Genomic DNA, 14,052 nt, shown 5'->3' with positions numbered 1-14,052 from the left:
GGTTCCAAGCGGGGCGCCCCAGTTCTGGGGGATAAGCCGGGTTCATGTGTAGGACACTGAGGAATAAGATTCTGCTAACAGCTCAGCAGACAAGTTTTATGTGCAAAACCATTAACTGAAATCAGGCCACAGACAAGCCTGAAGAGACGCTTGCTCTCCATATCCTGGTCGCATTGTTGCTGTTGGACCCGGGGCCGTTCTTAGGGCAAGGACGCTTTGTTCTAAAAATGTTTTCTGGACAGATCAGTGGGTACCGATAGTGCCCCTCGTCCCCCATTGCCACAGCCCCCTGGGAACCCTTAGGGGTTTAATGGAGCATCCTGACGTGGAGGTTCTGGTTTTACTCCTTTAACCTCATTAAATGCAAATTGAGGGATATGGATTAGATGGGGGGAGCCTCCCAGGTCACTTGCCCAGTGCCCCATCAGCGATTCTGCTTCGGCAGGTCTGGGCAGGTCCCAGAAACCCTTGGAAAAGCGGCTGTGGTGTGCGCTCCTGCTAATCTAACCAACCGTAGCAAGTCATCTCATCCTCCACCAGTTCTTCAGACTCTAAGGGCAGGCCCACCTGGAAACACGTGGACTCTGACTTCTTCAGAAAATGGAATAAAATCAGTTAGCCTTTGCCTTTCTTCTGCCTGCAAATGCATTGTGTAATGTCGTAAAGGGGCAAAGTTGAGGCAAGTTGACCAAGGTCACCTATGATGCTGTTCAAGGACGTTTAAGGTGTTTATGGAACTTTTGTCCTACTCTGACAGCTGGTGAGGAATTTTTTTTCTGCTTCACTGAAGCAACCGCTTTCTTTCACGGTTCTCACGCCCCAAACAGAATTTGCTGTCTGACTTACAGGTCGTTTACTTTGGTGACAGCATGCACTCAGACATTTTCCCAGCCCGTCATTATAGTAACTGGGAGACAGTCCTCATCCTGGAAGAGCTCAGAGGGGACAGAGACGGGAAGCCTGAAGAGTCCGAGCCTCTAGAGAAGAAAGGAAAATATGAGGTAAGGGTTTCTTTGAGCTCTTTCCTGGAAAGAAAAACCTTTCTGTTTGACATATCGTAAAAAGTACTTGTTTGTGCAGTGATGAAATCTCTTGGCCCCTTGCTGATCTTCTTGATATCTCAACTCTATTGTTGATCTTGTTGATAATTTTTTGAATAATGCCAAGATGACCCTGACCATCGGTCTTCCCAGCCCTCTGCTTCCGTCTGGTGCTATGACACCACGGGTGCTTTTTCGCTAATGCTGAGGCAGCCAGATCCCGACTCCCTATACTCATACCCTGTGTCTCTTTTGCTTGGCCATGGAAGGTATTCTCCTCTTTCTTTATGAATTAAGTTAAAAAATTGGTAGCTCCTTTAGAATTGCTCCTGAAGCTGCCGAGAATAAAATCTGGGTGAAGACTTGAGGTAAAGAAAAGTAAAATATGTCATAAATCTAGAAAGGGAGAATAGTATATAAAAGCAAAAAATTAGAAAAGAAGAAAGATTAGAAAATAATATGCATTTGTCTAAATTCACCCCAGTGGAACAGTTGTAAAGAAGGAAAAACTCAAAAAAGAAAAAATAAAGAAATGAGCTATTAAACCACACAAGACGTGGAGGACCCTGAAGTGCATACTACTGAGTGAAAGAAGGCAATCCAAAAAGGCTGTGTATTGTATGAGTGCAGCTACATGACTTTCTAGAAAAGGCAAAACTACAAGAAAGTAAAAAGACCAGTGGGACCGGGGGTTCAGGAGGAGGAAAGGAGGTGATTACATGGAGCATTAGGGATTTTTGTGGTGGTAAAACTCTTCTGTATGGCATTGTAAGGGTGGGAACATGACATTATGCATTTGTCAGAGCCCAGAGAACTATGCAACATAAAGTGTTAGCCCTGATGTAAACTACAGACTTTCACTAATAATAAGGTTTTAAGAATGGTTAATTAGTGAGCAACAAATGTGCCACATCAATTAATGTGAAATGTTACTAATAGGCGAGACAGTGTGGAGAAGGGGAGGCAGAACTCTCTGTACTATCTGCTCTATTTATCCGTAAACCTAAAATCTATTAAAAAATAATAACTATAAGTAAACCCAATAAAATGTTAGAATAAGGGATTCAGGTTTTTATGTGGTTTCCATTGAGTAGGATTTAGCCTTCAATGTGATGTTGGAAGTTCTTTGGACTATTTGACTTAAGACCTTTAAAACAGTCTTTTATTTTTTTTAAAAAAAATTTTATTTATTTATTTATTTGTGAGAGACACGGGGCAGGGGTGGGGGGAAGGGCAGAGAGAGAGGCAGAGACACGGGCAGAGGGAGAAGCAGCCTCCACGCAGGGAGCCCAACGTGGGACTCGATCCCAGGACCCTGGGCCGACGGCGGTGCTGAACCGCTGAGCCCCCCGGGCTGCCCGTCTTTAAAACAGCTGGTAGGCCTTCTACCCTGGGCGACTTTGGAGAAGGTTTTCACTAAAGAGAAATTAGAAGATTGGGTTTCTTCAGTAGCCCTCCCCCTCGGATCCCTTTCCTCCTGTTAATTAGTCACAAACCCATGAACAGAGTTCATAACTGGTTTTTCGACTTGATCAAAAAGGACCTGGTCAGTCAACAGCTTGAAAATTTTATTTCCTAAGAAGCTCGAAGTACTGTTCCCCTCTATCAAGCTCTGCCTCCCCAGCCCGCCCTGCTGCACTGAACGTGGGTGAGGAAGCAAGGAGTGGGAGGGGTTGGCCGAGTGACAGGATCAGAATAAAGCCCTGAGAAGGTTCCAGTTTTGGCCCTGAACTCTTCTCCAGGCAGGTGCTTTGCCGCAGGATTCCTAGCTTTGGGCCGACACTTCATGTTGAAAAAGCAAAGCCTCCCCAAGCCCCACTTGACTCCAGAGCTGTCCCGGTCAGACTGCACGGCACCGTGTCTCGAGGCGGGTTTGTATCGATGGGCGCAACCTCAGCAGGGGCCGCAGGCCAACCTGGTTTTCTCTAGATGGAGGAGAAGCCTCTAGGAGACACCTTTCTGTTTATATTTAAAGGCAGCTTAAAAAGTTTAAAACAATTGGGTGAGGTTTTTTTTTTTAATTATCTTGTAACACAAACCAGGACCACAAATTCTCAACACCGGCCTGCTCTCGTGGTTAAGCTCGTCTGCTGTCCTCTCCACGGACGCTTCTCGGCGCATCAAAGCTTGGTGTAAGCACAGCATGTCCTGAGAATTCAGATTCTTTCCTGATGTTTTTAGTTGGCTTTATTCAGCTAAAGTGAACTTTTAATGGTATAATTTGAAAACAAATCAACCAGATCACTTCAGGATTAATGTACTCATTGAACAAAAACATTTACATTTACTACATTCTGTAGAGATTAGCATTTTGTCTTACTTAGGCTTGAATTCAATTTTTCAGATATTTCCAGTAATTTCACCCTGTGTAAAACCATCTGGAACGTAAAGATTACTTTCTGCTTCCCTTCGTTTGTGACAGGAAGCTCAAGATAAGGGCAGAGGGATCCCTGGGTGGCGCAGCGGTTTGGCGCCTGCCTTTGGCCCAGGGCGCGATCCTGGAGACCCGGGATCGAATCCCATGTCGGGCTCCCGGTGCATGGAGCCTGCTTCTCCCTCTGCCTGTGTCTCTGCCCCTCTCTCTCTCTCGGTGACTATCATAAACAAATAAAAATTTAAAAAAAAAGATAAGGGCAGAGAACATCTCAAATGGTACTTGAAAGGCTTATATAAGAGATTGTTTTCTAAAATCTTACTGCGTCTGTTGCTTATCCACTCAGCTTTACTGGAGCATGACAGATAAGCAAAAATGGCCCGTTTTAATGATTAAAGTAAACCTAGTTAAGTAAACCTAGTTAAAAAAGACTAATTTGTTTTTATTTATCTTTGTTTTGGGAAATAAAAGTCACTTCATTAATCTTGTAATTACTTGGACAGACTTAAATTTCATAAGATTAGCCTCCAAAAGGAGCTCTCCTCTGTAGCTTCCTTCATTACTGTTCTCATCTGTTTCTTCATTTTAAATCAAAACAAATAAAAATGTATTCTTTACCTTTTTAGAATAACATATTATGAAATTTAGGTGCCAAAATAATTCATTTTAATGATGAGAATTCTCAGCACACAAGAAAGGGCCAGGCTTTTATTAGAGAAAGGCTACCCAATAAAACCCAGTGAGGATATAATCTGTAATGGAAAAATTTAATGGGGAAAAAGCCATACTTGATGGAAACACATGCTCTTTAAAGTTCTGAGCTAGACAAAGGATATCTGTTATTAATTATATTGTGTAACACAGAAATGACCGATACCACAAGAAAAAGAACTGTGGAATTAGGGTTAGAAAACGCCAGATGTGGTTATTTCAGAGTCATATGGCAATTAGCATAGACCACCAGAGGGAATCAACAATTATGATGAAGAAGAGAGCTGTGAAAATGCTGGGTTCACGTCAGCAATCAGAAATCAATAGTTGGGGCACCCGGGGGCTCAGTCAGGTGGGTGTCTGACTCCTGATTTCAGCTGAGGTCATGACCTCAGGGTCGAGGTGGAGCCCCGTCAGGCCCCCACCTGGGTGTGGAGGTGCTTCAGTCTCCCTCTCCCTCTGCCCCGCCCTGCTTATTACCCTGTTTCCCTCTCTTAAAAAGAAAAACAATAGCTTTTCTCTGTGCCACCAGGAAGCACTTAAAAATGTGATGAGAAATAAATCATTTACAAAAGCAAAGAAAATAAATCACTGTATCACCGTCTAGGAATTAATTTAATACATCTCATGAGACCTTGACAGAGAAGTTTTTAAGTCTCTATTACAGATTCTGAACGGGTAAAAGGAATCAAAAGTACAAATCTCCAGTTATAAAATAAATGAGTCTTGGCAACTTAATGGTAACTATAGTTAATAATACTATACTTCATAATTGAGCGTTGCTAGGAGAGTAGATTTTTAAAGTTCCAACCATAAGAAAAAAATTATAATTTTTATATAATGGCAGATGTTAACTAGACTCACTGTGGTCATTTTGCAATATGTAGAAATATCAAATTATGTTGTTATGCACCTAAAACTAATATGTCAAATATACCTTAATTAAAAGATTCTAAATACAAATGGAAAAATGGAGAGATAGACCATATTTTAAGATAACACTGATACCTATTTTCCTCAGATTTATTTATAAGGCAACGTAATGTTAGAATCCCAGAAGATTTTGTTGGACCTTCGCAAATTGATCTTGCATTTAGGCAAAACCTGAAGGCCCACAAATAGCTAAGATAATCTTGTAAAAAAGGATAATAAAGGGGAGGAATCTCACCCTATTAGATAACTAATCATGTTAGGAAGCTACAGTAATTTCTTAGTACAGTACTAATAACAAAATAGATAAAAAGGTCAAGGAGGAGAGGAAAAAGAACCCAGACATAGGACCCTGTATCACATTGCAAGTTACCGTGTAAGTGTGATGCATGATAGAGGATTATCAATCAGCCAGAAAAGATAGTTTAGTAAGTAGCACTAAGTAGTCCCAATATATGGAGAAAAATGAGTCCCTTTTTCCCCCTTATATAAATTCTAAATGGATTATAGACCTGAATATAAGAAATTTATCTCTAGGGATCCCTGGGTGGTGCAGCGGTTTGGCGCCTGCCTTTGGCCCAGGGCACGATCCTGAAGACCCGAGATCGAATCCCACATCGGGCTCCCTGCATGGAGCCTACTTCTCCCTCTGCCTGTGTCTCTGCCTCTCTCTCTTTCTCTCTCTGTGACTATCATAAATAAATAAAAATTAAAAAAAAAAAAGAAATTTATCTCTAAAATTAATTGAAGAAAATCATGCAGATATTTTTGTGGCCTTAGAGTAGGGAAGAATTTCTCAAGTTCAAATCCAAATGAGCAACAATAAGTACCAAAAACGATGACTTTGTATCAATAGTAAATATTTTTGTTCAAGACACCTGGATATGTTAACCAGGTGGGTCCTCCCCTCTATAGATACACCCCTATGAAATCTCCTACACTGTAGTTGGGGATAAGATCTGGTAGTTGTGTGTATGCGTGTACATACACGTACACATTTTCCAGAACAGTACTCAGAATTTTCATCACAAGTGCCAAACGTTAGAGTTTATCGGATGAGCAGAGAGATACCTTAATAAGACCGTTCATTATTAAGCAGCCGGTCTAGGGACACCTGCGGGGCTCAGAGGTTGAGCATCTCCCTTCGGCCCAGGGCGTGATCCTGGAGACCCGGGATCAAGTCCCACGTCAGGCTCCCTGTATGGAGCCTGCTTCTCCCTCTGCCTGGGTCTCTGCCTTTCTCATGAATAAATAAATAAAATCTTAAAAAAAAAAAAAAAAAAAAAAAGCCAGCCTAACAGCGTTGTCTGGTTCAGCGTGTACATGTGCTGAGTTTTCAGCTCAGGCAGGCCCCGCTGCTGAGGGATCCGAGGTGGCGGTTGAGCCACACACAGCCCCTCCTTACAGATGCATTAAAGGCCGAGGGCGCAGGACAGATCCCAGAGGATGAGAAAGGTCCCCAAACAAAACTGGGGAGGATACTTCTTTTTTCTTTTTTTTTAGGGAGAGAGCAGCAGCTCGGGGGAAGGGGCAGAGGGAGAAGGAGAGAGAGGACCTTAAGCAGCACCTGTGCTCCGCGCAGAGCCCGACGGGGCTCGATCTCAGACCTTGAGATCATGACGTGAGCCAAACCCCAGAGTCTGATGCTTCACCCCGAGCCACCCAGGTGCCCCCGGGGGAGGATCCTTCTACCAGGGAAGGAAAGAACTTCTAAGCTCTGTTTTCCTTTTTATATAGTATACGGTTTGAAATTCCTACAGTTTTTCTATTTTGATTAACTTAACGAGGGAAAAACTGGTGACATTGGAAATTAATGATAGTTTTCATTGTTCTGTTCTCTTGTTTCAGGGACCAAAGGCAAAGCCTCTAAATACATTATCTAAGAAGTGGGGCTCTTTTTTTATTGATTCAGTGTCGGGATTGGAAAACACAGAAGACTCATTGGTCTACACCTGGTCTTGTAAGAGAATCAGTACTTACAGCACAATCGCAATTCCAAGTATTGAAGCAATAGCAGGTAAGCAGGAAAATACTTATGAACTTTAGCTGTTACACAGCAATGATGTAAATACTAGAATTCTTGTCTTTCAAACAAGAAAATCTTCCCATGGCATTTGTTTTTCTTGGGATACACGTAGGTCACAGCAACCCGGGTAGTTAGGACCTGCCTGTCTCCCGGAGCCAACTACAGACGACAAAGCTGGCCTCTTTTTTTTTTTTTTCTTTTTTTTTCTTTTTCTTTTTTTTTTTTTTTAAGTCGGCTTGGAGTCCTAGGATAAAAGGAAAAATTACCAGGATAAGATGCGAAAGAAGCCAAGTAAGGTGAACCCGACTTTGGGAGCTGCTTTTCCCTTAGTGTTTGCTAATCCTAGGGAGGGTCCCAGAGCAAGTGCATGGGACTCGCATTAGCTTCCTGAGCCTCCAGACATGGGAAGTGGAGGGTGGGATCTGCCTGAGGACCGGTGGGCCTGATGGACTCTCTTCATCTGTGTTGCGACCCTGAATTTACCTTAAGGATAACTAAAGCTCAGTGTTAGGTCAGCTAAATCCCTAAAACTAGATTGAGAATATTCTCTTAAAGGAAGATAACATCATTCTGGGACTCAAATTACTAATAATATGGTATATGTTAATTAAGTTGAATTTAAATTTTAAAAAAATTTTAATGATGTCAATCCTTTTATTATACGGTTAGATATTGATAAGTCAAAAATGCATGTTGCAATCTCTAGGGTAACTACCAAAGAAACCGTAATGAGATACATACTGGGCTAATTATATAAAATAATCTTAAAATCTAAAAGAAAACTACAATGGGAAGAAAGAGTATGAAAAACAAGACAAATGGAGAGTATTCAGTGAGATGCCAGATTTAAAGCTGAGTAATTACATTAAGTATAGATGGCAAAAATGAAATGACGGAACCCAACTCTGAGCTGTTCAGAAAAGACCTCTCTGAAATATCAGGACACGGGCAGTTTGAATATCAAAAGGTGGCAAGAGGTGATACCATGTTAGTGATAACTAAAAGAAAGAGTTCGCTGTATTGAGTGAAGCAAAGTAGACATAAAGGAAGGAATCCATCACTAGCATGAAAGAGAACGACGACTTCCTGACAGTAAATTCAGTTTTCAGAAATAGATCTGAGAGTCTGAGGTCTTCATAGGGCCCCTGATTAAGGTCAGAGCTTCATCCCTCCGTTTTCTTAAAAAGAAGAGACTGCTGAAAAACCCGCTGTGCTTGCAGAGGTTTGTGCTTTTGCTTGCTTATTAATTTCCTGCAGTTCCGCCCCAGACCTTAGCAACACTCCTGAGGAGAAGCCAGCAGAGTCCAGCAGCCGTCCCCCCGCGGCAGACTCCTGGCACGAGTCCCCCTGCCCCCTCGGCACTGCCCCTGCTCGGCGCCTGCCTCCCGAGCTCGGGTGGCCCAGGCCCCGGGTCCTGGCGGCCTCTCCAGGGGCTTCACCCTGATGCTTGTATTTTATTCGGCTTTGCTAGCTGTCCTAGCTCCAGGTCCTAAGCGGAGGTCTACTTAGGTTTTTTGAACCTTAGATTCTTTTCTTAAATCAGGAATAATACACCAAGCTGCGTTTCCTCCCTCACGAGATGGATGTGCAAGAAAGTAAAGCGAGATGTTCATCTGAGTTATTGATAGGGTCGTGGTGGTGACGTGATGATAATGACGACCCTGAAGTACATATACCCTTCCCACAAGGCCACTCCCTATGCCAGCATACAAACCCGGCATGTCAGTATATCCTGCTCATTAAAATAAGATCTCCTCATTCATTTCAAAAGAATAGTTTAATTTTCACTTTGTTCCGTGCTTGTACACATAAAATTAAAGAAAGATCACCTAAATATATGTCTTCCTTTTACAATTTTCCTGTCAAAGAAATGAAACTTGAAAAAAAAAAAAAAAACTAAAAAAAAAAAAAAGAAATGGAACTTGTAATTTGAAAACAGGGGCTAGCCCAGAATTAAACCTATTATTTTTAATTTTTATATTTTACTCTTCCTTTATTTCAAATTGATTCAAATTTATAGAGAGAATAAAGTAATGTGATAATGGAAGGCAATGAATTACTGTATAGTACGTGGATCAACCCTGGTCCAATGGGATGCGGTTATGAAACAGCAAGAAAGTCAAAGTAAAGTGCATCTTCATTATTCCAGGATTTAAATATTTCTCTGAAGAACTGGAAAATAACCCCCTCCATCTTCTGGGGTAATCACTTTCCCATAAAGAAGCAGTAATAACATTAGTGCACCTTCCATCTTCATTTCCCAAAAGCTTTCTTCCTCGGCCTCCTGGAAAAGACCTTGGTACTGAGCTTTTGTCTTTCTGACTTTTCTCAGGAGAAAATAGTAAGAAGGAAAAAAAAAAAAAGAAGGCCTTAACGGTAGTCAGACAAAGCTAAACAGGTACCGATTTTTTGTGGGGAAAGAAGGAGAGGGAGGCCCTGCCATACTCGCTTGTTGATTTTGCTGCCCAGGGCAGAGGCGGGTGTTGGTCTCTAATTAGCGCCCTGCCGTGTTCACGTTCTCAGAGAGGAGAGATCGGTCATTGCGGGAACAGTCAGTAGGGCGGATGCTCCTGGGTGCCGAACCTCACCTCTCCAGGAGGGACGGTTGAAGCAAAACACGATGGCCGTGGCCTCACCTGTTGACGACAGAATGGAATCTTTATATACATGTTGTCCTGCTAATATCTCTTTTAAAAAAAGTTCCAAGAGTTGTTCTGTTTCTAATATATTTTACATAGAACTTACTGTTCAAGAATATTTGTTCATTTTGGCTCAATTAATTTAATTGGTAGATAATATTGTTGATATTAGAGTGTATTTAATACACAGGGTTTAATAGAATATTGTGGTAAATAAAAATTCAGGTGTTGCCTGCCTGTCGCTTTTCTTCCAAATAGCACCAGAAATGACCTTCCTAAAACCGAGGTGCCACTCTTTCCCTCCTGTTGAATCCCCAGCGTGCAGAGCCTTGTTTTGACAGAAGAGTCATCTGCTCTCACCTGGTCATAAAATGCCCATATTTCTTAACAGTAATGGGTCTTTTCTGCTACCTGGAAGAGAAAATCAGATGTTTGCTTTAAATGAGATAAGAGGTGAAAAATAAACAAATACTCCCTCTTTGCCTCTGAAAACTTTTTTGCATTCATGAAATGTTTCTTTCTAAATAGATGCCTCCTTAGAGTGGGTTATCTCATTGACAGTTAAATACAAATATTCATTTTTACAGATTTTATAAGCTTGTACTTATATACATTACAGTAATGATTGGTTTACAAGCACTGTGATGATGTAACCGTTTTTAACCTTATAATAATAGTTACGCAGAGACCTAAACATTCACTTCAGCAAATTGTAGGAAAGGCAAGCAGACGGCTGGTTGACCTCTTAGCCTGTATTGTCTTCGTGGCTTATCAGAAATCCAAGAGCTCAGATATATAATTTTAGAAACTCAGTATTAGCAATTGCCTTTCTAATGCCTTTTTAATGTGTGGCTCAAAACATACCACGGCCAAGTGAGCAGTCGAGACCAATGAAATTCTCTAATATTGAACGTTTTTCTGTTTACAGCATCTTAGGTTTCTCGGGCACCAGAAAGGCAGTATTCCTTGTTCCCAATCTCAGCACTGGTTTTTTTCCCCAGGATTAACTCCTTGAGCTTGAGGATTCTCACTGGCATTTAAAATACAGTATAATCTTTATGCTAGTGTCATTTTCAAAGTACTCAGGACTTATGAAATTTTTGAAATAAGGATTATTGCCCAGTATCTGCATATGAAATGATTATCGTAACATGACACATATCACAATGTTTGAAGACATGTAGGAAGAAGATATCTGAAGGCTAGCTTTTGAGAAACTTATATAAAGTTGTCACAATTCCTCGCCATCAATAAAGTATGCGTTTTATGTTCTCTCTCCCAGTTTCCTTGTGGCTGTGTGCACATGCGTGTGTGTGCATGTGTGTGTGTTGCTTCTCATATGGAGAAAGCTGCCACATTATGTATATTAAAATACTTATTTATCTAAGCATTCAAAAATTATTCTTAGTAACTCTCGTACAGCTTCGGGCCATGAAGATTATTAGTTCTCATTTATCAGTTACATGATGCTCTGAGTAGAGCCTGAGAGACTTTTAAATTAAAAAAAAAAAAATCAGATGAGCATTCTTATTTTATGTGTTAACTTTTGTACAGAGAATGTTAAAATTAAACTCACCAGTTAGATCTCAAAGATGATTTATAAAACATCTAAATATATTTTGACTTAAATATTATTGTAAATTTTATAGAGAAAGACATTTATACTCTTCATCTTACGTGCAACCTATCCAAGCAACAAAAGAAATACTGAAATTGTTAAACTCTAAAAATAAAGTTTTTATTATCAATGACTCAAATTTTGATATGTTTATAAACAGCCTTTTAAGACTTGCAGAATAATAAAAAAAAAATTTTTTTCCAGAATTACCCCTGGACTACAAATTCTCAAGGTTCTCTTCAAGCAATTCAAAAACAGCTGGCTACTATCCAAAGCCTCCATTGATTCTATCAAATAATGAGACACTGACAACCAAATAGACTGTCTTTACTGAAAAATGAAGAACCATATATGCAGCAAATGTACTGTAAAATGTTACTTTTCAAAAAATACTGTAAAATGCTTTATAGGAACATATTCTGAATGATAATTGACCAAGAAATCGATAATGTTTTTCCATAGGTCTCCTTTCTGTATAGAACATCTTGATGCCCAGCAACTCTCATTATACTGAAATCTCAGTATCCTAGAACTGAAAAGAACCTTATTAATATTTTCTACACCAATAGTTCTGAGATTAGGACTCACCTGGGAGGATATATACATACATATTCACACACACACACACACACACACACACACACACATTTACACATATGCTAGACCAGCGGTCCTCAAAGTGTGGTCCCCAAGCTATTAGCACAGCATCACCTGAGAACATGGTAAAATTCAAATTTGCAGGCTCCACCCAAGACCTGCATAATCAGAAACTCGGGGGATGCAGCCCAGCAACCTGTGTTTAATATTAGTGTGAATCATGTACTAAGGTTCAAGAATCACTAGCTACACCATAACCTCCAGAGATTGGTTTAATTGGTCTGGAAATAGAGATGAGCACAGACGTTTACCTGCCCCAGGAAAATGCAGCCAGAATTGAGAATAACTGATCTATATCTGTTCCTTCCACTTACAACCAAGAACACTGAGTCTAGTGAGAATAAATGATATTTCCAAGTTATCAGGATTTATGCTATTTTTATGTTTTCCGAAACAAGAAGATAAAGAGGATTTCTTTGAGACACACAGCCAGTATGGGACAGAAATGAGAAGCCAACTATTTCAACCTTCAATGTTACTCATAAGGATTTTCCCCCTACTAGTGTTAAAGGCTGTATAATTAATTTTCATTCACTTTTTAAGGCATATATTCTCAATGGTACAAAAATTGGTTCTTGGGGTGAAAAAAATATCAGATACTGCAATGAATTGTGGCCCTCCAAAGCTCCACCCTGCCCAGTAAATCTTATTCTTTGGTATTAATTTCTCTCATTAGGGAGAAATATAAATTTATTAATTAAATTTAATTTGGTTGAATTTAATTTTCCACTGGGAGGGGATAATAATGAGAAAAAGGTTGATAAAAACACTTTCAGAGGTTTTATAGTTATACCACAATCCAGGATTATTGTGTTCCACGTGCTTTATGTAGGACTGACAGTAGCTACTTGTGGCAAGATGTCAGAAGCCAGATGTTTACAGTAAATTCTTAGCCACTCTTTATGCTATAATTTCACTCTGTCCATCAGGACAGTGTCAGAAAACACAACAGTCACTATCATTATTTCACCTGGATTGTAGCGGAGAACTTCACATATTGACACATGCAATGAAAAGATAAATTATTTCATTAAATTTTTAAATGCTCAAATAATCCCAAATGTATTGTGAGAATGAGTATCTCAGGGTGGGCAGATAGTTACTGAAATTTTTTCCTCAATGTCAGTAGCTCTGTTTGATACCTGCTAAGTATATGGTAATGTACTTGAAATTGCTTTCCAGACTCTTACTGGAATATGGTAACACAGTCAGCTTAGGGCTAAATCAAAGATGATGTCTCATGTATACAAAGAGATATTTAATTTCTTTAAAAATAAAGCTATTTTTCCTTATGTGGATTTATTTTGTCAATGGCAAAGAATAATGTATCTTTAAATGCTTATAAACTGCAACTGTTAATAAGAAAAATGAGAAGCCCAAAATAAGCTAGTTGTACATTTTTGGTCACTGAGTGAAAAGAAAAAAGAAAAAAGGACTCAATTCAGAACTTCTCATCCTACTTTTACCAGTACTCACCAAAGGAATCCGAACAAGTTACCACCTACCTAATCTGACCTGTTTCTTCCATCTTGTCAAAAGACAAGGTTAGAGTTTATTTCCAAGTTTCCTTCTACCCTTGTAGCAGAGTCAGTGCTTCTAATGAATGTTGTTTTTCTGTTGGACTATAATTAGACTTTTAAATTTTTTGTGTCTAAAAACTGCCGGGATTTCTAAATGAATATGAAAGGTAAAAATAATCCAAAAATGGCACTATAAAAATTAAAAAGAGGGGTCCCTGGCTGGCTCAGCAGTTGAGTATCTGCCTTTGGCTCAGAGCATGATCGCAGGGTCCTGGGATCGAGTCCCGCGTCGGGCTCCCTGCATAAAGCCTGCTTCTCCCTCTGCCTGTGTCTCTGCCTCTGTCTCTCTCTGTGTCTCTCATGAATAAATAAAATCTTTTAAAAAATTAAAAAGAAATCAAAGAAGAAAAGCTGTATATTCTTCAATAAAGTTAAATGAAGCAAGAAAGCAAGGAAAATTATGTAAATGGACAGAGGACTTAGTTTAGTATTAGCATACAAGCAAACTCATCATCTAAAAGATAACTGCAAATAAAT

The 14,052-nt window shown here is 40.0% G+C and overlaps 1 protein-coding gene and 1 long non-coding RNA gene across 5 annotated transcripts in view; one reads left to right on the top strand and one right to left on the bottom strand.

Annotated features, from left to right (window-relative positions):
• NT5DC1 (5'-nucleotidase domain containing 1) overlaps positions 1-13,287 on the top strand; it is a 119,194-nt gene extending 105,907 nt beyond the window's left edge. For both annotated transcript variants that reach the window (XM_072831677.1, XM_072831676.1), the window contains exons 10-12: positions 849-1,001; positions 6,904-7,072; positions 11,543-13,287. In XM_072831677.1, the coding sequence (XP_072687778.1) occupies positions 849-1,001; positions 6,904-7,072; positions 11,543-11,658 (438 nt within the window). In that variant the 3' untranslated portion in view covers positions 11,659-13,287. The remainder of the gene's footprint in view (positions 1-848; positions 1,002-6,903; positions 7,073-11,542) is intronic.
• Positions 7,259-14,052, bottom strand: part of LOC140636464 (uncharacterized) — a 33,493-nt gene continuing 26,699 nt past the window's right edge. For all 3 annotated transcript variants that reach the window (XR_012033643.1, XR_012033642.1, XR_012033641.1), the window contains 2 exons: positions 10,081-10,131; positions 7,259-9,717 (listed from right to left, as the gene is read on the bottom strand). This is a non-coding gene — a long non-coding RNA (uncharacterized lncRNA). The remainder of the gene's footprint in view (positions 9,718-10,080; positions 10,132-14,052) is intronic.

This window comes from Canis lupus, chromosome 7 (assembly GCF_048164855.1).
Source record: "Canis lupus baileyi chromosome 7, mCanLup2.hap1, whole genome shotgun sequence".
NCBI classification, from domain to species: Eukaryota; Metazoa; Chordata; class Mammalia; order Carnivora; family Canidae; genus Canis; species Canis lupus.
This window is presented reverse-complemented; position numbering and strand designations above follow the sequence as displayed.